This window comes from Bactrocera tryoni, chromosome 4, assembly GCF_016617805.1.
Source record: "Bactrocera tryoni isolate S06 chromosome 4, CSIRO_BtryS06_freeze2, whole genome shotgun sequence".
Lineage (NCBI taxonomy): Eukaryota > Metazoa > Arthropoda > Insecta > Diptera > Tephritidae > Bactrocera > Bactrocera tryoni.
The window spans coordinates 3,608,949-3,633,412 of record NC_052502.1 but is presented as its reverse complement, the minus strand read 5'-3'; the positions used below and the strand labels follow the sequence as shown (position 1 = coordinate 3,633,412).

The 24,464-nt window shown below is 33.5% G+C and overlaps 1 protein-coding gene across 1 annotated transcript; it reads left to right on the top strand.

Annotated features, from left to right (window-relative positions):
* Positions 1–279: 279 nt before the first annotated feature.
* LOC120773730 (putative uncharacterized protein DDB_G0282133) lies at positions 280–23,299 on the top strand. The gene is made up of 11 exons (XM_040102786.1): positions 280–861; positions 925–4,781; positions 18,404–18,812; positions 18,944–19,059; positions 19,262–19,700; positions 19,842–20,030; positions 20,130–20,318; positions 21,521–21,625; positions 21,939–21,990; positions 22,160–22,275; positions 22,337–23,299. Exons 1-11 carry the CDS (start codon positions 490–492, stop codon positions 22,496–22,498), a joined length of 6,006 nt encoding a protein of 2,001 aa, XP_039958720.1. The 5' UTR covers positions 280–489; the 3' UTR covers positions 22,499–23,299.
* The last annotated feature ends 1,165 nt before the right edge of the window (positions 23,300–24,464 follow it).

Below are 24,464 nucleotides of genomic sequence, written 5' to 3'. Positions count from 1 at the left end.
CAATAATTTAATTTTTTTTTTTTGGCAATTCATTCGAGTGTTGAAATATTTAAATTTATTACATGGGATTTATTTATTAGACATTAATAAAGACGTTACATATATTTTCATTTTTCATAAAATATATTTTTAGGATTTTACATCAAATTTTAAAATTATCTGCATTTTGGTTTCTATTGTGATGTCATCTTTAAAATCGATAAGAAAAGTCGATTTTTAATATCTATAACAATAAATATATCGTGATTTTACCATATATAGTTTTTTCGTGAAGTAAAAATGGCGACTATTCAACAAAATAATTGGTGACTATTGTTTTTGCACGCTTTTACTAATTAGTTTTACCAAAAAAGTGAAGTAATAAGTTTACGATTCCCATAAAGAATAGACTCGTTGAAAAACATATAAAAGTGAGAAAAAATTTCAGACAACCCTTTGATTTGAACGAAATAATTGAATAGTTAAGTGAACATAATTGTATTAAGAGATATGTGGAATCAATGGGCTGGACTCGCGGCTAGTGCTCCAATTCCGCCAATACCGGCACCACAATGCCCGCCACCTCAACCTCCACCACCTTCCGTTGCTCCGCCGCCTCCTACAACAGCACCTCCTCCGGCTCCAGCGGAACAAACAACTGGGAACTCAGCACCAATTATAGGACCAATGTTACCTAGTAGTGTGTCTACCACAAGCGCAACTGTGCAAGCATCAACTCCAAGTGGACCTTATGGGCAGTATACTGAAGCTCAGTATGCCGCTTTGACCCCAGAACAACAATATGCTTTACAACAACACTGGCAGCAATGGCAAGCTTATCAACAAGAATACGCAAAGTGGCACGCCCAGTACGGTGAACAGGTAATATAAAGAATTATTTATATTGTAAGTTGTATTATAAAATATTTTATATTTTGCACTTAGTATAAAAGGGAAATGGCTGCTGCATCTTCAACAGGACAAAGTACGAATTTTAATAACTACTACCAACAGGTTCAACCCCAAGCACCAGTTCAAGCACAGCCTTTGCAGATACAGTCGGTACAACAACCACCACCTCCGCCTCCCTCTGATGGACAACAAACAAACGTTAAAATTTCTGGAACACCTCAAATCTACACGCAACCACCGCCGGTGTCAATTCAGTCGCATTCGGCCCAGAGCCAAGTTTTACCTCTTAACCAAGGTTCTGCCCCAATACATCAACCTCCTCCAGTGGGGCAATTCCCAAATATGAATTATCCTCAATGGACAGCTTCATATCAGCAACCGCAACAACAATTCAATTATAATCAACCACCTCCAAGCTTTAATCAGCAACCTCCTAACTTTGGTCAAATTCCCAATTTTCAACAACCGCCTCCAATAGTAGCAAAGCCACAACAGAATTCTCAGCCTCAACCAATGTCTAATATGCCGCAAGTTACGCAAAAACAACATCCTAGTATGCCAACTTTTGGTAATCCGAATAGTAACTCGAACCAACTCGGTGGCGGTAGTAACTACAATAATAACGTACATCAATCGTCTACTGATCGAAATGATTTTCGTGGTCAAGGTGCAAACTCATGGATATCTAATTCCAATCAGCAAGGTAATGAAATTAAGCAAAACCAAAATGAACCCAAAAGTCAATGGAATCAAAATAAAAACAACTTTGATACAAATTTTGGTAGTACTCGGTCGGGAAACCAGTTCATTTCTCAAGAAAGGGGTCAAAATAACTGGAATGCAAGAAATGAAGATCGAAATAATTTAAATGAATATGAGTTTACAAATGTTAATAATATGAATGCTTCATTTGAGAACCGAAACAGTCGAGACGGTTTCGATACCATAAATAAAAATGCAAATAATCGTTGGAACAGTGAAAAGGATAATGTAAGTGGAAATAATAATGAAGATCACATAGAAAATATTCCTCAGACTCGTCAAGAGATTCAAGGGTCTACTCAATGGAATGCTAATCGTAATCAAACTTCCAGTGGGCATAATTTCCAAGAGTTATTCAATAACAATAACCGTAGAAATAATGATAATTTTAGTAATCAGGGGTATCAGTATGAAAATAATGATCAGAGTGGAAATCGTCAGGGTAATAGAAGTGAACAGTTTTGTAACAATGATAGAAATCAAAGAAATTATTCAAACAACAACTTTTACCATAATGAACAGAACGATGGAAACGAAAGGAATTTTGGTGGAAATAACATGATGCAAAGTCGAAATAATAACATGAATCAAAGATTTGGTCCAAATGGGCGGAACTTTGGTGGTAATTTCAAACAGCGGCATGGAGATAATAGTCCATTTTATGGGCAAAGGTATGATAATAATGGTAGAAATAATGATTCGAATAATACTTTCATTGAAAATACCGAAGATAATTTTGCCCAGGATAAAAATTCTAATGTAAGATTTAATTCAAACGACCGCAACTTGTCAAATAGAAGCAATTTCAACAGTTTCTCAGATAGGAACGAATTCAACATTAGTCCTCGTAATAGCATTAATATGGGATCAGACAACATTAATAAAAATATTAGTCCGAACAATCCTTTTTCATCGAGATCTCGTTCAAATGATCGAAATCTCGGACAAGGAGACAATGGAGATAGCTTTGGAATGAACAACAATTTCAATTCTTCAAATCGAGGAAATAGTCGTAATAACCGCTCAAATGACATCTTTAATCATATATCCGCTTCAAATGAAAAAAGTTTTGGTCCAAATAATTATAACAGACGTTCGAATTCAAACGAACGAAACTTCGGGCAGAACAATATGAATCGAAGATCAAATTCAAATGATCGAAATTTCGGTCCAAATAATAATTTCAATAGAAACCCCAACCCTGAAGAGAATTTCCAAAATGAGCGGAATAGTCAGAATCAGAGCAATTATGATTCAGAAGCAGATCATTTGACAACTGAGCAAAAACAACCACGACCTGATTTGGACGAAAAGAGTTTTGATCTTCAATTCCAACGTTGGGAAGAACAATTCGAGCAATGGAAGCTTGCGAATGCTAATCATCCCGACCGTGAGATGTATCGCCGTTATGAGCAGGAGTTCGAAAAGCAACGTCAAAGAATAATGGAACGACGTGAGCAAATGCGGCTAAGGAAATTACAACAAATTGACAAAAAGCCTGATACAGGTGATAAGCGAGCTCAAGATGGTAATGACGGGTTGACAAATGAACGGAATGCAGAATGCAAAGCTGATGAGAGCCCTAAACAAGAAGACCGAGACGTTAGTAATGATCAAAATAAAGAAGATGAAGAAGAAGTAGAAGAAGAAGAAGAAGAAAATTCAAACCAACCTATTTCGGGTAATGAGGAAATAAGCGATGAACAGGGAAATCTTGAAACCGATCAATTAAGCGATGAAAAGCCATCAGAACCAGTTGAAAAATGCGCGACAACGAGTGGTTCTACCGGTATCTTAGGTAAGCGAAAGAGTCGCTTCAGTGCACCCATAGAAAGTCCTAAAACGCAGAAACTAACAAATGATTGTGTAACCGAAATTATCTCCCTTGTGGAAGAGGAAGAAAATAACACTGCCGATTCTTCCGGAGCTATTTGTAATATATTTGGCAAATCGGAGGGAATTCCTGGACTGGATTTGGTAGAAGGTGATGATGGTGCTGGCAGTACTAACGAAGACAAAAACCCAATAAAAATCGCAGAGGAAAGCACTGAAAATGTGCTGAGTGAAGAAAAGTCGGAACAAGAAAAACCAGAAAAACCAAAGGTTGTTAACAAAATACCTTCACTATTTGATGTGGTAATAGAAAAGCCGGTAGATTTTATCGCGCCTGCATCTATTGACGATGATGACGAAGATAATAATGATGGCGGCAAAGATTTTCATAGAGAAATTCGACGAGATGAACAGCAAATACATCCTCATATTTCTAATGCCATTCCTAATTTGGGCGATGCTCTAAGAGACCCTATGTTTATGCAGAAAATTTCTCAGGCCTTAGCTAAAGCTCAGGGCAGGGAAAGTGCAGATCCGAGCTGTGCTCCGCCTCCACAGTTTCTTCAGCAGTTACCTATGTTGCTGCAGCAATTACAACAAAACAAATCCAACACAAATAATCCTGTCGGAAACGGCTCAAACTTTGGATCAAATTATGGGGGAAATGAGCGCAATTTTCGCGGAAGCGGTCCAAACTTTGGTGCAAACAACCAGAATTTTGGAGGAAACGGTCCCCAATTTGGGGGTCCAAATTTTAGTGGTAACCGGCTGAACTTTGGTGGCAATGGTCCAAACTTTAATGATCGTGGTCCGAATTTCGGAGGAATGGGAGGTAATTTTGATTTTGAAGGAGGCAATTGTGGAAATGGTCCGAATAGACCCAATTACAATAGAAACGGACCCAATTTCAATAGATTTGGTCAAGGTGGATCAAATTTCGTCGGTGGCAATGGACCGAATTTCCGAGATGACGGCCCAAATTTCGGTGGTGGTTATGGGCCGAACTTCCGGGATGATGGTCAAAATTTTGGCGGTGGTAATGGAACGAATTTCCGAGGTGATGGTCCTAATTTCAGAGGTGGCAATGGTCCAAATTATGGTGGTAGTGGTGGTGGTGGCAATAGCTCGAAATTTGGTAGGAGTGCACCTAATGATGACCGCCGCAATTTTGGTAGAAATAATAAGGACATGGAAGAACGCAGAAACCAGAATTCATCCCGTCGTGGCGGTGGTCCTGATGACAAAGGCAGACAAAGCGAAGAAGCTACAGAAAGGGAAACCTCATGGGTTGACGGGTATGTTTAAATTGTTTTTTTTTTCATATTAATTAAATTCTCATAAACATTTAAAAGAGGTGTGAGATCCGAAAGAGATAAATATTTTAAAAGCCATCTCATAATTATTAAAAATTAAACTATTTCCACAAATATAAACTCACTTTATGGTAGCGCGTATATATTTCTTTAGTTACTCGATCATTTATCAGCCTTTACAAAGTTCTTGAAAAAAGTTGGCATGTGAATATAATGAATATTTTTTTTAATTAAAGGCACTGAATTAAAAAATGCTATAAAACACGAATATAAAGATATGTTAATTTTTTATATTGAGAGAATTTTCGTCCTGAACTCAAAACCAAGAAAAACTTTTACATGTTGTAGGAAACTCACAACCCGTTATATTGCGAATTAATTACAATTTTTCGAATTCAATAACTACAATTTTAAGATTTTTGACCGATTGTACTCCTCATATTTGCCCTTAAACTTTGAGTTGATTAAAAAATCAATTTGTTATTCTCCAGTATCAGTACAAGATAAAGATTTTAATTTAATTACTAATTAACGAATTCATTATGTAATATGGATTTTATTTCGACGCAATTTGTAAGTTGTAAGGTTTTCGCAGCAATTCCAAAAATACATCGACCCATTTTTTTATTTATATAACATGAAACCATATGCATAGTCGGCACAAAAGAAAATTTGCTTGTTTTTTAAATTTAAATAATATACATAAAATACATAAGTTTGTATTTAGGCATTCGACATTTTAAATTTAAATAAATGGTTTCATATTGAAGCAGATTTCATAAAAATATCTGAAAATCAACTCAGATTATTCCCTCTCACATATTACATTTAATGATTTTATGAAAAATCGGATTAGCAAGTCTTCAATGCCATTTGAGCATCTGAAGTAATGTTAGAAGCCTCTTCAATTGATACATATTTCAAATAGCAGAAGTGAATTATTTTACTAACTCCAAAAATTAATAGAAATACCACGCGTATAAAATAAACTTTAGATTTTAAAGTGTTGAAAGACTGCAAAAGTTAAGGTTAACATTTTGAGTTCTTTACTAATTTTGTCATTGCAATTGAGGTGTATTAAATGTTATATGCTTATTATGATTCACATGTTCGTATACTATGTATACGACAGATAAATCATGTATAAGTATGAAAATATTATTATTTTTTATTCATTTACTTAAATTTGTGTGATAAATACTCAACTGCAATGCTCACAAAACTTATATGCATTCATACATACCTGCATACGTACCTCCATAAGATAATTTTTAAATTTAAAATTTGATTACGAAATCTTTGATTAGTTAAATTTTTGTTTCTGGATAATTTTTGACCGATTCTACAAAGGTATGTATGTATTTGTGTATGTTTGCACCTTGCCCTTCCCCATATACTTAAAATGATCGCTGTCTTTGAGAGCATCGTTCTCTTCGGTCTCACAAATCTGTGTTATAGCGCGCCAATACACTTTCTAATTGTAGTAAAATAGTGTATAACCACATTGAAAAAACTGTTAATGCTGGAATTTCTATTCCATTCCTTCTCTTTTCATTGTCCCCTTGACAAATACGAATTACATGTAACGTAACAAACATATTCGAATCGTGGGTCCATTTAACAAAATAATCCACAATCCCAAATGCAATTAGTGGTGTTAATAAGAAGCCATTTTTTAATAAAAGGCAGAGGAGTTCCAAGTCTGGCAACCGCGATTAGAGCAGATAATCTACACACAAAACCTGTCGAAACTAGTTGTTGTCAAGTAGATTTAAGTTGTCGACCACATTAGTTCACTTTTAATGCGGTAATGACACAGTAAATAAAAACAACAATTTATGCACTACATATTAATAAATTACGAATTATAATGTTTCAGAATGCTCATTGAACAATATTTGATTTTTGACTTGTAAAGCACCAAAGTTGTTGAAATATGTTGAATTGTCTACTAAATTCACAACTTCGATGGATGATTCGGTTAAGATACATTTTGTTATTGTTTATTGAAACAGGGCAATTTGTGCCTACCGAGTATTCCGCGAAGTTAACGATGCTGAAATTCATCTATTTCAAACAACTTTTCACACAAACTCAATGCTATTAATTATTAATTAATTAAAATGATTATAAACCGTATCTTCATAAATATTTAATACCTAATTAAAAGGTATGGAATAAAAGTAAAAATTTTATCAACCCAAATGCTTTTATTTATTTATCATTAACTCAGAAGAGGGTTTGTAAGGGTGCCCGAAGAGTGTACGCTCAAAGTCGATTCGAGCGTAAATGCGCGAGTTGCGTAAATGGAAAAATGGGCTCGACTCGGTTTTAAGCGTCCATTCTGCGGCCACCCTAAGGGAAGAGATGCTGCCACGGCACACTTTTGGGGAAAATCTTAAGATGTTGTATCCACTTGAGCGTCAGAAAAATGTATAATAAATATTAATGTAAATAAAAAAAAAACGTACATTTACAGAATTTAATGTACTTTAATATCATTCATTTGAAAAATTTTGATTCCCATTATCTGAAAAAAGATGTCTAGCGGTGAGGAAGATTTTCATTACTGTAGAGAGTGCTGATAGTGATCAAACGACTAGTCTAAATTTCAACAAAATGGTGAATTTCCAAAAAAAATCGTTATTTTGAGGAAAAATTTACACTTTATATGTAATAGTGACTTAAAAAATCGAAATTATTAAAAATATTATTCATCATTTAAAGTTTTGAGAAAAAATGGCACTTAATTTAAAAATTCCTACAAATACGCTCATATTTTTTGAAATCCACAAGTGGATATAATCTCTTATAGAACTAATATTTTAAAATGCGTAATATCGAGGGGCTAACTTGCACTTCCTATTTATCACCTATATCTCATTCGAACTTGGTACGAACAAGTCACGCTTAGTGTGCACCGACGTCCTTTTTGCCAACTGTCTAGTATCTAATATTCCAATAAAATAATGTTCATAAATAAATACTAAGTCCCGTTCAAACCATTGTTAATTTACCGCGAATTTCTTTTCGAATTTTAAAGCTTTGTATTGTAATTTATGTGAAGAATAGTTCACAGAAAATTTAAGATAAAAGCATTGTTATTTTAACACCCTTGGCATGAATTTATGTACTAATTTAATTTTATATCCCTACTTATTTAAGTTGCAAGTTAGAGAGAAATATAAAAATAATATAAATAGTATTCGAATCACATTCACTAAGACTACTCACAAATTGTTTAAGGAATTTTCCATTATTGTTTTTTAAACTCGATAACAAATTGAGTCGTTCGAAACGTATAAAAAAATGTCTCGCAAATATTGAAGAAGGCTTGAACTAATATGATGTGATTACCCAGAAAAGTTAGTACCATTAATCCTCCATTAATGTTACCCGAGAAAAAATGGAAAAAAAATTTTAAATATAAATTTTCATCTTGTGAGATGAGAGAGCTAAATCATTTGGCATCAGAGCTCAAAAGAATTTGTGCAGAATAACTGTAAGAACGTTTGCGAGAGGATTGTACTTTAAAACTTTGTGTTTGTGCCTCTGTTTTATACAAGATCCATAGTTCGTTTAACAATGACTAAATGGCACCTTCACAAATTTTAAATAATAAGGAGTAAACGACTGTATACCACCCGAACCGACATTCGGCCGAAGCCGAGTTGAACAATTTTAGCGGATTGTAAAATATTTCTCAATGAATTAAAAAAACATAAATTTATTTATTTTTACATATTTTATTTAGTCCGTAACATATATTTCTAAAAATTATGTTAATAGCTTGCAATATGTTGCTACAGAGTATAATAGTTTTGTTCTCTTAACGGTTGCACGTTTCACCTAAAACTAATCGAGATAGATATAGAGTTATGTATATATAAATGATCTGGATGACGAGACGTGTTGAAATCCGGGTGACTGTCTGTCTATCCGTCCGTCCGTCCGTACACGCTGTAAATTAAGTGAAATTGAGATATTTTGATGAAACTTTGTAAGGGCGTTCCTTAGTAAAAAAAAAAAAAAAAGAGTTCGTAGATGGGCGTAATCGGACCACAGCCACACCCACAAAGCGCCATTAACCAAAAACCATTTAAAGTGCAATAACTAAAGACAAATTAAAATATTATATAAAACTAATTTGACACAGGGGATCTCAGTAGCAAGAGGCATCTGTGAGCGAAGAAATTTTGAAAAAGTGGGCGTGATCCCGCTCTCTAAAAAGTTCAATTTACATATCTCCTAAATTACTAAAGCTACAATAACCAAATTCTCCCAGGAAAAATACAATAAGAACTCCTACCGACAGTGTGAAAATTAATGAAATCGAAAGATAACCCCGCTCACTTCCCATATGACGGTACGTATATCGCTCAATGTATGTATATGATATACAATTGAAATTCAGACAGAATCCTTTCCTGATAATAGTAAATCTGTGTATCTAAAATGAATTGAATCGGGTCAATACTTCCCATATACCTAATATAAAGATTTTCGAACTTCCTGCTGCTTTTATACTTCATATATCGGCCAATAATTGAGTTATCTTTGAGTCATATCAGATGATGAATGAAACCCAGGGAAAAGTTTATAGTATGTCGTATGATAATAGTTAATAGATAAAATCGGATCGATACTACGCCAACTCCCATATACTACGTACATATATATGCTGAATATCTCGGCCAGTATATAGGTTACATATAGTTAAATTCCGATTCTCTGGTTGACGTTTTACATATTATGGTATTTCCCTGGCTTTGATTCTTGCCAGTTGCAAGAGTATAAAATATGCGGTTGCACCCGAACTTAGCCCTTCCTTACTTGTAATACACGAATTCAAACCATGTCAGTTTACCAAGTGGATTACCGATGTTATTCTCACATTGGCGAATATATTGTTTATGTAGAAATAAATTAATATGTATACTACGTTTGGGCGTACGTTAGTTAACGATTTCTTTAATTCACGAATTCAAAAATGTACCGTTTGCAGATTCGTGAACTGAAGTATGAAGTTTCACTCATTCATGAATTGATTTTCACCTTTGCTTACACCCAAAAATCGAATTCATTGAAAGGTTTATGCTTCAAATTCGTGAACCAATTGTCATGTGTAAACGTAGTAACCAGGTTTATGCATTACAGGACATTATTCCTTACTAATATGTATTGTCGTTTTCGAAGTCAGTCTATTTTTTTTAATTTTTTAAAACACCTATTTGCTATTTATAAACTTTTTTATTCGAACTGTAATAAGCTTCATGTAAAGACGTCGTCATCGACGACTGAAAATTATCAGCTGAAAAAAATAAAAATATTTTTACTCAACTTCACTTACCTAGCATGGCTAAACTCACCATACTTTCCACAAAGAATGCAATAAATTTAAAGCTCAATTAATAAGAGATTATTTTTATCGTGACCAGTTATAAGCCTTCGGTGTAATCTAAAAAAAAAATAGAAATCAAATTAAATTAGCAATCCGTTAATTTCTATAAGAAATTGCAATTAACAACTTCAAAAGAAATCATTCCCACTTCGACTCCCCTCGCTTTGAAAAATTGAGAAAAGTAGTTTTCTGAAAAATGCTTTCAAAGTTTCATATCTATCTACATACATATGTATGTATATCTATCTACATACAAATATATAAATGAAAATGAATCGTCAAAATGTATGTACGCTCATAACTCAATAACGCCCGGACCAATTTGGCCAATTCTTTTTTCTTAAATGTTCGTTGAAGTTCAAAGATGGTTTTTACGGCGAGAAAAATTCGAATAATTTCCGGAAAACCCATAAAAACAGCCCTTTTCTTTTCCCCATACAAACGTTACAATAAAAATGAATGTTTGTTTGTTAGTAACACTAAGAGAACGGTTGAACCAATCTTGAAATTGAAAGGTTGTTTGTTGTGGATCGGGAAAGGTTTAGAAACCTTATACTTTTATTGAGGAGAAGTCGGATAATTGGACAATTCCAAAAAGTAACATTTTCCACACACATTTTTTTTCAATGTTTGTTTGTTTTGTTTTTCAATATTTTGATTTGTAAATTATTTGAATTGTTCAATTTTGATCGCTTGCTTTTTTCTTCCGGCTATCCAAAGGAAAAATTATTTAAAGTTATTCAGTGAAAACTTTATGTGTGTTTCACACAATGTGATCAATTGCATATTGAAATTCGTTACGAAGCCACGAAGAGGTCGCGCTAATATTGGTCGGCGTTCTTTTTGCCATCAACGTATGGCAGCCCAAGAAAAGGCAAGAAGTACTCCCAAAATGCGATGACATACGTGCGGAATTATGGATCGCGGTCAATCAGCTAGCGATCGTAACGATATCACAGCTCGACTTATTAAACAATAGCTGCGATGTTTGATGATCTTTATCTTGAAGCAACCTGTGGTATATATGGTGCTGTTAGATGCTGAATGTATTCTGTTGAGTAGTAAAAAAGATGTTTGCCGCACGCACACATTCTTCACACACATTGCGTATTGTGAATGGTACAGTGTGTGCACCTTTTTGAGAAGCATGCCAGCAGTAGCATTTACTGGAATATGATAATCCCTGGAAACAGACGTAGGACAATGCGATAGTTACTTCGCATGCCACTGAAGTTCGCATACTTTTCGCGGAGATCATTTTGACATATCAGCCTTCAAATTCGCGTTAATCATGGGATACGAAAAAATGACATTGCCGACGACATTTTACATTGTATTCGCTTAGAATTGGAAATGGGCAAATTTCGGTTGATACTTCCAGTGGTTTGATATCAATTTCACCTCCCTTTTGTCGATTCACTTCAACGGAACATGAACTCATCACGAATGTTTATCCGAACATTGGTTAAATTATCGTAACTGCGATTGCTTGAGTGCACGCGCAATTTTAGCTGCCAAAAATACCGATGTTAATGACTTAAACTGTAAGATTTAAAGTCAAATTCTGGGAGGTTTGCGCTCATATAAATCGATCGATCGTCTTGACAAGGAAGACGAAACCGTAAATTATCCAGTGGAATTTCCAAATTGCGTCTCACAGTTGGATCTGTCATTATTACGTTTCACAATCTTCATGCGCCGAAACTGTGTAATGGAACCCGACTGATTATGACGCAGTTATCGAATACAAGGGACAGCCATTTCAGTTCAAACGTATACAATTTCTAGGGAAAATTGCCTTTGCGTTGACAATCAACAGGACACAAGGAAATCGGGAAATGCTATGTTTTTCACACGGCCAGATATATGTGGCGTGTTGACGAGTTGGAAACCCATCTTCTCTGCATATTTACGCACCAGAACAGAAATCAAAAAACTATGTTTATTAAGTTGCGCTACATTAAAAAAATGTAGAAAAATCGAAAATAAATCATTTTCGACACAATATAATTTCAACTTTTTTTTCATTTCAAAACACATAATTTCATGCGGGACAACGGCTGCGGGGTCAGCTTGTTGAAAATATTTTTCTCGATGCAAATAAACTTGAGACTTATTTTTATGACTATAAAACATAGGTTACGTGAAAGAAATCTCTATCAGTGAACATACCTCTTAAAACGTTACCGAATATGTCTTAGTAATTTTATCTAAATAAAGATTTAATAAACATAAGACAAGTTGTGTCCCTCTATTCACCCAGAAGTATAAACTTATTAGCTCAAAATGATACGAGTAAATAAAAGCAGAAACAGCGAATTCTGCTCCTCTCTTCCTCAGTTGCCGCCCGTAGCGAGCAAAATTTGTCAAAAGTTGAGCCCGTAAAAATCAGCCATCTTTTTTTGTTTTCATTTGAATAATGTTGCCATTGCTCAATACGCATATATAGTTTTGTACACATCTAACTTTTCAATTACAATTTTTCATAATATAAATAATAAAAACTGAAAACAAACTATTAAAAATAGTTAATATATTTATAAAAAATAGCATTCGACTCTGATTTTGAGTTAGTTTAAGAAAATTGCAAACGTATTGAAGTCAATTTTTATGATTACTAAAGTATATCGAGACTGGCAACCCTGTGTTGTGAGAGAGCAATCAGCTGACACGTTTCTACGGGAAAAATCCAAAACGTAAGACTTTCTACGGCATCCTACGGCAAAGAGAGACGGGAGTAGCGATTTTCGCTGTCCACTTACATTGCGCGCCCATAAGATAGGTCGTATCAGCTGACACGGGCCACGGGTCTACGTTTTTGGCTGTTTCGGCTATAACGCTCACAACGTGCAAGGTTTTCTCAAAATATATTTGCAGCAAGCGTTGGTAAAGCTTCGTAATCATCAAAAATATTTTTATTAAAGTAAATCGAATATGAAAACTAAATTGTACAAACGAACTATTTAGCAAGTCTTCTCTTCTCTTTAGCGCAAGCGTAAAGTGCTTGAAAAAAAAAGAGCGTAATAAAACATTTTTGAATATAAAAACATAAAGAATACTTTCATTCTTTATAAACGATTACATAAATATTCAGTAAGTAAAAGTTTTCTATGATGCACCAAATTTTCGAAATTGAAAAATAATTTAAAAAAACTGGTATAAATTCTCCTAATAAGGTGGGGATAGAACAAGAAGCCGTTAAAATCGGTGTTTTATTCCAAAATTTCTTTAATTCGAATTTATCTACAGAAGTTTGCTGTCGCTGTCACATGTGGTTATATACAACCATGGTCAAAATAATAAGTACATTCACCCGTGAGGCTTTACTAATAAATTCACTTTTATATTAAGATATTAGTAATACAAATTTAAATAAAAACTTATCTGTGACTGAAAAAATGTATTAGCTTCAGTTTTCTAAGATCTCTATTCATGGTGTCTGTAATACGATATATTGGTCATACACCATTCTCTGAAAAGCAGCACCATGATTATGGAAAATATGAATGGGTCCTATTTAGAGAGACTTGTGTACTCTTTTTTTGAGGTTCGAGACGATTCTCCTCAGCACTGTAATGCTTATTTCTACACTTTTATAAAATTTTTAAGATTTAATTGCCTTTTAAATAAGGAGCTATACAAGCGAAAGAACGAACCATTAAAATAAATCGACCGATTTGCTGAAAACCTTAGAGTAATTAGCAAGTATGAAAATTACTAAAGAGTAAAGAAGCATTAAGTTCGGGTGTAAGAAGAAGAAGAACTGGCAGGAAACAAAGTTTGGGGAAACTCCTTCAGGTGGCAAAATTGTATATTAAAATATGGCAGTTGCGGTACTATCAACCCGATTTGATCTATTTTATATGCCAGATACTAATAAGATGTTCTCTAGGTTTCATTAAGGTACCTCACATACAATCACAAATCATATGGAGTAAAGCCAGCCGGATGTTCGAAAATTCTGGTATTAGTTTTCACCCGATTTTAACCACAATGAGGTAACTCACATATTGGCCAATATATGCTGCATAAAGTCACCCGAAAGTTCGAAAATCTTTATATTAGGTATATTGGGGCTAACTATTGATCACATTCAACCCATTTTTGACATACATACATACTATTATCAGGAAAGGATTCTTTCTGAATTAGCCGCCAGCGTCAACTGACCTGATGCAACACGAACAATCTGTTCTTCGGCAATCACGATCATGTAAACGTATGGCTGGCTTCGGTTGCAATCGTATCATGTCAGTTCATAGCGTTGCGACGATTGTTTGAATTGAAAAGAAAATTTGGGTAAACTATGTATAAGTAAATCTATGGGTAAATCTCTGAGTACAACACAATTCTGCTGGACTGATTTGACTCATGTGTAGCAAAAAATGTATCAGCTTTGAAAATGTGCGCATGTTACAAATTTTCGAAGCGTAAACAATGGAAATTTCATCGAGAACTTACATACATAGATATGCATACATTTGTTGTATGTATGTACTCGATGGAATTTCCATTATACAAACACAAACATATGTATTTGAAACAGAACAAAAGTGCACTAGTAAATCAGTGTTAAGGGGATGACATACAAACCAAACTCTGTCGATCATTTCAATCATTGAAGCATGAGTTTGCATCACTTCGGGTATTTTCTGCTGATACGAACGTTCATAAACAAAACAGGTATAAGGTGATCACTAGTGATACAAAGTTGTTCTCTATCGCTGATTTGAAGACAAACAGTTCGTTTCGTGTACATGAACTGAACTGACAGAATCAGACAGAATAACGGATCAGTACTTAAGCACAAACAAAAATTTATTACTCGTTGAAGTTCTCTGACTCATACCTACGAATTACATTATCATTCCCTATTCCTGCAATTATCATTATACCCTGAGCAGGGTATATTAAGTTTGTCACGAAGCTTATAACACCCAGAAGAAAGCGTCGGAGACCCTATAAAGTATCTACTATACATGTAGTATAAATGATCAGTATGTTGAGCTGAGTCGATTTAGCCAGGTCCGTCTGTCTGTCCGTCCGTCTGTCTGTATATATACGAACTAGTCCCTCAGTTTTTATACTCTCGCAACAAAGTTGCTAAGAAGAGTATTATAGTTTTGTTCACATAACGGTTGTTTGTAAGTCCTAAAACTAAAAGAGTCAGATATAGGGTTATATATACCAAAGTGATCAGGGTGACGAGTAGAGTTGAAATCCGGATGTCTGTCTGTCCGTCCGTCCGTCCGTGCAAGCTGTAACTTGAGTAAAAATTGAGATATCATGATGAAACTTGGTACACGTATTTCTTGGCTCCATAAGAAGGTTAAGTTCGAAGATGGGCAAAATCGGCCCACTCCCACGCCCAAAAAATGGCGGAAACCGAAAACCTATAAAGTGTCATAACTAAGCCATAAATAAAGATATTAAAGTGAAATTTGTCACAAAGGATCGCATTAGGGAGGGGCATATTTGGAAGTATTTCTTTTGGAAAAGTGGGCGTGGCCCCGCCCCCTACTAAGTTTTTTATACATATCTCAGAAACTACTATAGCTATGTCAACCAAACTCTATAAAGTCGTTTCTTTCAGGCATTTCCATATACAGTTCAAAAATGGAATAAATCGGATAATAACCACGCCCACCTCCCATACAAAGGTTATGTTGAAAATCACTAAAAGTGCGTTAACCGACTAACAAAAAACGTCAGAAACACCAAATTTTACGGAAGAAAGGCAGAAGGAAGCTGCACCCAGGCTTTTTTTAAAAATTGAAAATGGGCGTGGCGCCGCCCACTTATGGACCAAAAACCATATCTCAGGAACTACTCAACCGATTTCAATGAAATTCGATACATAATATTTTCTTAACACCCTGATGACATGTACGAAATATGGGTGAAATCGGTTCACAACCACGCCTTCTTCCAATATAACGTTATTTTGAATTCCATCTGATGCCTTCTCTGTATAATATATACATTAGGAAATGAAAATACAATTCAATGCTCAAAGTACACAAATTGATCTAATCTAATTAATTTTACAGCAAAATAAAAAAATATGTAAATTATTATCACTTTATAATGCGAGAGTATAAAATGTTTGGTGACACCCGAACTTAGCCCTTCCTTACTTGTTGAGATATCATTTTGAAATTTTGCAAACGTCATTTTCTCTTCAAGAAGCTGCTCATTTGTCGGAACTGCCGATATCGGTCCACTATAACATATAGCTGCCATACAAACTGAACGATCGGAATCAAGTTCTTGTATAGAAAACTGTCACATTTGACAAGATATGTTCACGAAATTTTGTATAGATTATTTTCTAAGGCAACAATGTAATACAAACTGAATGATCGGAATGAAATGCTTGCATAGGAAACTTCCTCATTTGGCGATATATCTTCAGGAAATTTGGTATGAGTTATTATTCATAGAAATAATGTAATATCGGATGAAATTGTTCAGATCGGATTACTATAGCATATAGCTTCCTTACAAACTGAACACATAGTTACTAAAAGAAATGCTCCTGTGAAGGTTATATAAGCTTCGGTGCAGCCGAAGTTAACGTTTTTTCTTGTTTTAAATATAAAAAAATCACTCAGATTTAAAGAATTATTATTTATTTTATGAAAACTTACAAAACCTTGGAAATTATTTGAACCTAAGCCATTTTATCCGAAAAAAATGTCGTGTTGTAGCTTTGGGTTGTCCTCCACGAAGGTGAGTTTTCGCAGAACCACTGTCTTTAAATTTCTTTATAATAAAATTAGTAGAATTTTAATCGCATTACAACTTTTTATGTAAAGACACTTGGTTAAACTAAAATGATGCTGATTTTGTATGTCGTTGTTCAAATTGATTTTCGATGACCCTTATCGCGAAAAACTGCGACTAGTTCAATATGTTTTGTCGCAGTGAATATAGGGTACTTGTAATTTCTTTCGTATAAAATGTAAACTATTAAAGTAAATTATAAGGTTTTTAATTTTTTCACTAAATAAACAATATGCCATTATATTTAAGTACTTTTTTATATCCAAAATTGTAATTTCATAGCCATCTGTCCAATATGTTTTGTCCAACACTGTATGTTTATGTGTGTATTTATGCATGTGTGTTTGCATGTTCATTACATTTGAACATACATATTTATGATTAGTAGACTGTATGTGCTCTTATAATCGTGAGTATTACATATTTTTTAATTTATGTCATTTATTATTCTTAATATGTAGAATAATTATAAAAAACATATATATTGCTGCACTCCGACTAAGTAGTGCCCTTGGTATCAAGGCACATGTTCATTTTTGAGCATAAGTGATTAGTTGTGGCACTTTCTAGGTTGCCGCATAATGGTATTTGTGGGCGAGGCAGTGGTTCGATAATGCTCATTTTTACGAACTCGTTCTCCGTTTTATACAAGGAACTCGTGTATCAAGTTTCATTACGATGTCTAAATTTTTACTCAAGTTACAGCTTGCATAGGTGGACGGACGGACAGATAGATCCCGGATTTCAACTCGTCTCGACAAGCATTCAAAATTTAACCGCATTTGCAGGTTAAAGGAATGTATTTATTATTTTGATCATATGTGTATGTCAATATAATCATAATTATAGTCTAATTGCTTTCCAGATGTCTATAAATTCACGAAATGCTTAAAATTAAGCAATTACAGTGTAAATTGGTAATGTTCTAATATGCTAATAGAGGAATTGATCTAGTGAAGTTCTGTGTGCCATCGGTTCAAAATTAACGACGACCCCTCAAATTACAATACACCCTCTTTTTTACTTCTTACAAATACTCTCGCATCTATTGTTCCACTGTTTGCCCTTCCTCACTCACTAAAGATATATATATGTATTTTTAATTAATGAGAAAATAAAAATTAAAAGATCGTCTATTCCGTATACATGCTAGTATATAAACAACCAATGAAACAAAATTGTTTTAATTTTAATGATAACGAAAATTATGTTTCGATATGAAAGCAGTTTCTTACAGAAATGGCCTTTGTGAGTTCGTATTATGGTTCGTGTGTTCTAAATGTTACCAAGTTATGCTATAAAATAAAGAAAAAAATGTAAAAAGAAAGTATTTCAAGTTAATATGGAATCTACACTAGTGTTGCAAGTCTACATTAATAATTTTTAAAATTTTCAAAATATGAAATTAATCAAACAGCCCAGGAAACAAGCTTGGTTACGGAGATGACTACTTTCGACCTGTACAAGTAATTGATTACCAAAATACTGCCGTACCAAAACCGAAAGTAATAGATTATGGTCATAAGGGAGCTAGTACCACTACTGATTCTGGTTCTGCTTCTGGAGCCCCATCGAACACCTTCAATAGGAATATGCCCAATTTTTCGGAAGATTTCAAACCGGTAAAAACTTTTGAATATGGACATGCGTCCAATCCAACAGCTACAAGATTTGGCAATATGAATGCCAATCCTACAAAAAAGAATAAGAAAAAGAAGAAGAAGAATCAACCAAATCGTGTTGGATCACAAAATGAAAATATACAAGCGTCTAATATGCCCACCATTCCAGGGCAGCATCGAGATCAAAGTGAATCAGAAAACAAGGTAATAAATGAGTAAAACTAGCATTATTTTCAAATTTGGATTAAACATGCACACAAAAAATACAAAATATTTTGATTTACCGAGCATTCTGTGCCGAGATTTCGTTAAAATAAACGATTAATCCTTAACAGAGTGAACGTGAGAATGCAGAAAAGTCAGCTGTAAATTCAACTGAAACAATCAGTACTAATGTGAGTTCACCAATTGGAGCTAATGAAGAGCTTGAAGAAATATCTGACAATGAAGAGTAAGTCAGCCACTATAACGAATCAGATTGGAGTGCACCGTGTTATTTGCTATTGAAAACGTTCGTTACATGAGTATAAATATCCATAAATTTATGGCCACAATGCGAACGTTGCACGTGGGCAAATGACTGGAGCTCAAATCTCGATTCTACACATAAACAGTTATTCCATTTTGTGCTTTCATTAAATTTAACATTGTAGAAATTTGGAGAACAGCCGTGATTGTGAGTCACCGGCTCCTCCACCGCCACCAATGCTAACGACAAACCGACCATATGTGTGCTCAGTGCAACAAGACGCCACTGCGCCCACTCAGTCCTTGTTCCCATCGACTGCGGAAGCTAATGAGAACATAGCTAAACTTTCAAGCGGACATGTACAAATGTCATTCCCCAGTATAGAAAATAAAAACACCATAACTGTTGATGAGATTCTCCTTAAACCCGGTCGTCTGTCACGCCCCAAAAAGGTTTGTGTGATATTGCGGGGACCGCCCGGCAGTGGAAAATCATATGTTGCAAAGTTGATCAAAGAAAAAGAGTTGGAAATGGGCGGAACTAATCCTCGTATTTTGAGTATCGATGATTATTTCCTAATCGAGAACGATTACGAAGAACGGTGTCCCAAAACCGGCAAAAAGGTGAGCGGCAGACTAATCATCTGCACTTTTAATAAACAAAATTATAATTATGTAACGGTTTCACATTTTAAGTTTAATAAATTATTAATTGCATACATTTCTAGAAAGTATTTGTTGTATTGTTTTTCTTCAACAATTTAGATACCGAAAAAAGAAGTTCTATATGAGTACGATGCTGATATGGAGGAGACATACATGCAATATTTGATAAAATCATTTAAGAAAACTATTTCAGATAATTTATACGATTTTATTATAATCGACTGCAATAACAACTCGTTGCGCACGTTAAATGAGTTTTATTGCCACTCGAAAGACTCTGGTTTCATGGTAAGCATTTTCGGCATATAAATCACATAATTTTAGGGAAATGAAATGCTAATCTATACTGTATATTGCTTTGCTTGGCTTCATATCTATTTTTAATAGCCGTATATAGTTGACTTGATGTTCGACTTGGAGATCTGCATGAATCGCAACATCCACGAAAGATCTGAAAAAGATATTAAAGGTATAATTGATAATTGGAAACAGACACCGCTTCATTACATCAAATTGGATGTGTCTTCATTGTTGGAAAATCTTGTGGAAATGGAAGATGCCGAAGATATGGTGATGGTAAATATATAATAATGCATCGGATGCATTATCTTTATTTATTTTATAAATTTGTTTCGATTTTATATGTTTAAGTAAAATATATGCGTACTTTGATATAATGAGAAAATATCTTTAAGAAATCAAGAAAACAACCTTTAAATGTTCAACTTTACCTACTTAATTAAAAAACGGAAATTTAATTAAGAAAAGGAAAAAATACAGCTTCCAATCTTCACACAAATTTCTGCGTAAAAGAAGAAAAAAAGGTATGTGCGCTTTTCACTCCTTCTAACATTAAGTTCTCCCCTACCGACATGCCAACCTTTATTAGGAATATTCAAAAATAAGGGAAACTAATAGATTGTTCCCACATCTGAGAGTATATTTAGAAAAGAACGTCTGTTGCTATTTAAGGTTTAAAAACGATACGGTTAATTGCAATAAGTGTAATAAGTTACATGCCATTTCATAAATTTTACTTGCTCCATTGCTTAATGTAAAATGTCACATGTCATTAATATATAGTTTTGTGTGTGATTACAGCAGTGAAAAATAAGTCTTAAGAGAATTTTGAAAATTATTTTTTTATAATTTCTTGTACTTAATAGATCAAAAACATATATATTCTATTTATTATATATATAATTAAATTTTCAACATTTTGGCCAACATTATTAAAAGATTCGCCAAGACTAGTGCCTTCCCCCTCTATTTTGGCACAACCAACCATCTCCCCAGTCGAAATGTATGACCAAAAAGTTATTCATAACTAGTTTTAAGTGAACTACATATTATACATATATGCGATTTCTTATTGTATTCAGAAATGTCTTCTACATATGTTGTCCTTTATATGACCTCTGCTGTAAAAATTTAAAAATTGTCCTTGCCATTAGATACAATGCATACATTGGCTAAAACAAACGTTTCTAACAATGAATAATCTATGATAACCGACTGTTTGTTCTGATGCTAAAACATTATATAAATATATGTGTATATATATATATATATATATATATTAGGATATCCGTATGTATAAAATAAGAACATTGGGAATTTTCTTAAATGCTACGATATTGCAATTATATTTCTTGTATTGAAAATAATATCTACGATTTGATGAATATACAACCATTGCTTAAAGGCATCCGAACTAAACGTATTTAGAAAATGATTGGATTGCGTTATTTCATGGCTTGTGGATGTTTTCATTACAGGATAATAACAGCAATAGTGGTGCGCCCGATGATAGTAATTTGACACAGTCGCAAGCTGACAACGAAACTGAAGATAGTAACGAGGCGGCTGATGATACAGCTAGTGTAAGTTAAGATATGTATATTTAAAGCTGCCTACAATTTTGGACATGCAAAAACGATCAGTAGCCTTGTAAAAGACGAACATACATTTTTTTTAATTATTCGTTCTTTGTTGTTTTCGAGCATTTCAAAGCATGGATTGAATGTTTTTGAAATCCTGAATAAAAGATAATACCAATATTAATGTGCTATGCGCGTTTCGTAAGGGACAATTTCTTCTAAATATTTTAAAACTTTAGTTCATACCTATTATTACTGGTTTGAACATTTTGTATGTATAATTGAATGTAACTTGAAACGAATATTTTCAATACAGTTTGGATTCTTAAAGAGCAAGTGGGAGAGTGATACCACATCTGAAAACCTTGGTAAGTGTTTGCAATACACACTTAGATTTACAAGTTAATGTATTTATACTTTTTTTTGGGAGAAATGCATAAATATGTAAATATAAAACCTAAGAATCTAATATAATGTATTCACGAATATTCTTGTGCTTTGCATCACATTTGATATAAATTTGATATTTGAACGCAGCTCGTTTGGATGGCACAAACAAATTAATGCAAAGGCGTAAGACAGCTACAATGGAGGACTACCTACAAATGGACGATTGGGAACCGCCTAAAACCAGTGCGAACGGCAAAAAGAGGGTAAGATCTTTTGGTTTTAGAATAAGTAAAGAAAAATTAACAAATGTGTTTTATTGATTAGGTGCGTTGGGCAGATATCGAAGAGAAGCGAGCACAGGAGAAGATGCGTGCTATCGGCTTTGTAGTTGGTCAAACTGACTGGAAGCGTATGATGGACCCAAACGCGGGAAATCGTGCTTTGAATAAAACGAAATACATTGAACGTGTTAATAAGAGACGATAGTTTGCCTAGATATAGCACATGAGAGCATAATAATAGTAAAAGTAATAAACTCTTATGCATGTTACGCAAAATTAGTTTAAAAACAGAACCGTAAATAAAGTTCCAAATGAAAGCATCGATCGTTTAGAATCGGCATCCAAAAAAGGATAATGTGTTAATCCTTTTTCAACGATCTATACATTTCATGATTTTTTACATCAGATTTTATGACTTTTTCACCGATAATGATTAATTTTAAGCAATTCTAAAATAACTCATTAGCCTAACATTTGAGCAAAATATAATATGGTTTTTATTTATTTATTTTTTTTTTGCTTAAAATAAAACTCACTTTTAGATTACAGATTTTTTATGAATTTTTAAGAACAGGACATTTGTCCCTTGTTTGTTTTAAAAGCACATGCGAAAAATTTGGAGTTTACATATACATACATATATATTAATAAAAAAGAGAGTTTTATTTCGAGTGAAAAAAATAAAAATTATATATATTTAAAATTTTTTTATTCATTTTTTCTTCCAACGGAATGATTGCTTATACGTTATTATGGAATTGCTCCATTCAGTCATTAACAGTGAAGAAAATCGTAAGAATCATTATATAACGTTGTTTTTTAAAAAGAACTTATAATGATTACGGTCTCTGGTATAAAAATGTTTTTGCATTGTACTTTTGAGTTTTGTTTAAAACTATATTATATGCTAATTTATTAAGAAATATAAATGACAATTTCACTCATATATGTAATAGTTTTGAATTAGATTATTATGAAATTTTAAAATAAACATTGAATAGACACATTTACAAGTGTTGATATTTTCAAATATTTTTTTGTGAAACATGAAACTACAGATAAATAAAGTGAGAAGTGAGTTAGTGACGCAAAAAAAGTTTAATGGTTATTTAGTCATAAGAGGTAGATATGTGATACCTGCTTTTTATGTCTCTATTTTACGTTTAACTCAATTCAACAAATTACATCCTCCAAAAAAATATATGTACATATGCATACATATGTATATGTATATAAAGTTTGAGTTCTTAAAATACCTGGTTGTAGCCGCAGAAAACATTCCTCAAATGAATTATTATTATATCAAATCCAGGAAAATACTACAAGGCGTAAAACGTCAACCAGAGGATCGAACTCCAAGCAATTTTATATATACAAACGTATGTATAACTCATACACTGATCGATATATTCAGCATACGCACAGTGTTGCGAAACCGGAATTTTTTGGAAATCATATTGCCTAAACTGTAATTTTAATAGTATCGATGAGAAACTTCTACAGATTGGTCAGAATGAAATCCCAAACAGAATGAGTGAAAAAAAATTACACCGAAAAAAATTGTTGGGTCAAATTTTCAACAAAAGTAAAAAAAAAAAGTTCTTCGAAAAATTTACAAAAAAAATGTATTTTAATTCTTCTTTTATTTCTGATAAATACCCTATGATTAGTTTTTTAAATAAAGTATAGGGTGGTCCGAACAAGAATTATAAACGTCAAATTTTCATGATTTTTCGATATTTGTTGAAAAACTCTGAAGTTTTATATAAAACCAAAATCTATTTAATTTCTTATTTGAATGGTGGCAATAAAAGCTTTAATTTGATACCGCTTTGAAGTCAATAGCTTCAGTTTAAAGAGAGTTATGCTCATTTTTGTGGAGTGCTAGAATAAATGTAGAATAAAAAAAATAAGTCCCAGAATTTCCGTTCTATTTCTATGGAATAAATACTGAGAGTGATATACTAAAATCGCTATAACTCCCAGGAGGGCAGGTATGGGCAGCTGATTTTTTCACAGTTCGTTGAAAACAAATTATGTAACATTTCTGTAGTGGTTTGGAACTGGGACTCTCTGGGACTTTTTAGATATTGCTTACCTAACCCAAATTTAAAGGAAAAATGGACCTTTAGTCGGGTTTTCGCTCTAAAAAAGGTGCACATGAAAATGTC

What these genes read in the sequence shown, in the direction of transcription:
- LOC120773730 (XM_040102786.1), top strand. Translation starts at nt 490, where the DNA reads ATGTGGAATCAATGGGCTGGACTCGCGGCTAGTGCTCCAATTCCGCCA. An exon ending in AAAGTGAATCAGAAAACAAG is followed by an intron (nt 18,813 to 18,943) that starts GTAATAAATGAG and finishes AATCCTTAACAG; the next exon opens with AGTGAACGTGAGAATGCAGA. An exon ending in GAAATATCTGACAATGAAGA is followed by an intron (nt 19,060 to 19,261) that starts GTAAGTCAGCCA and finishes TTAACATTGTAG; the next exon opens with AAATTTGGAGAACAGCCGTG.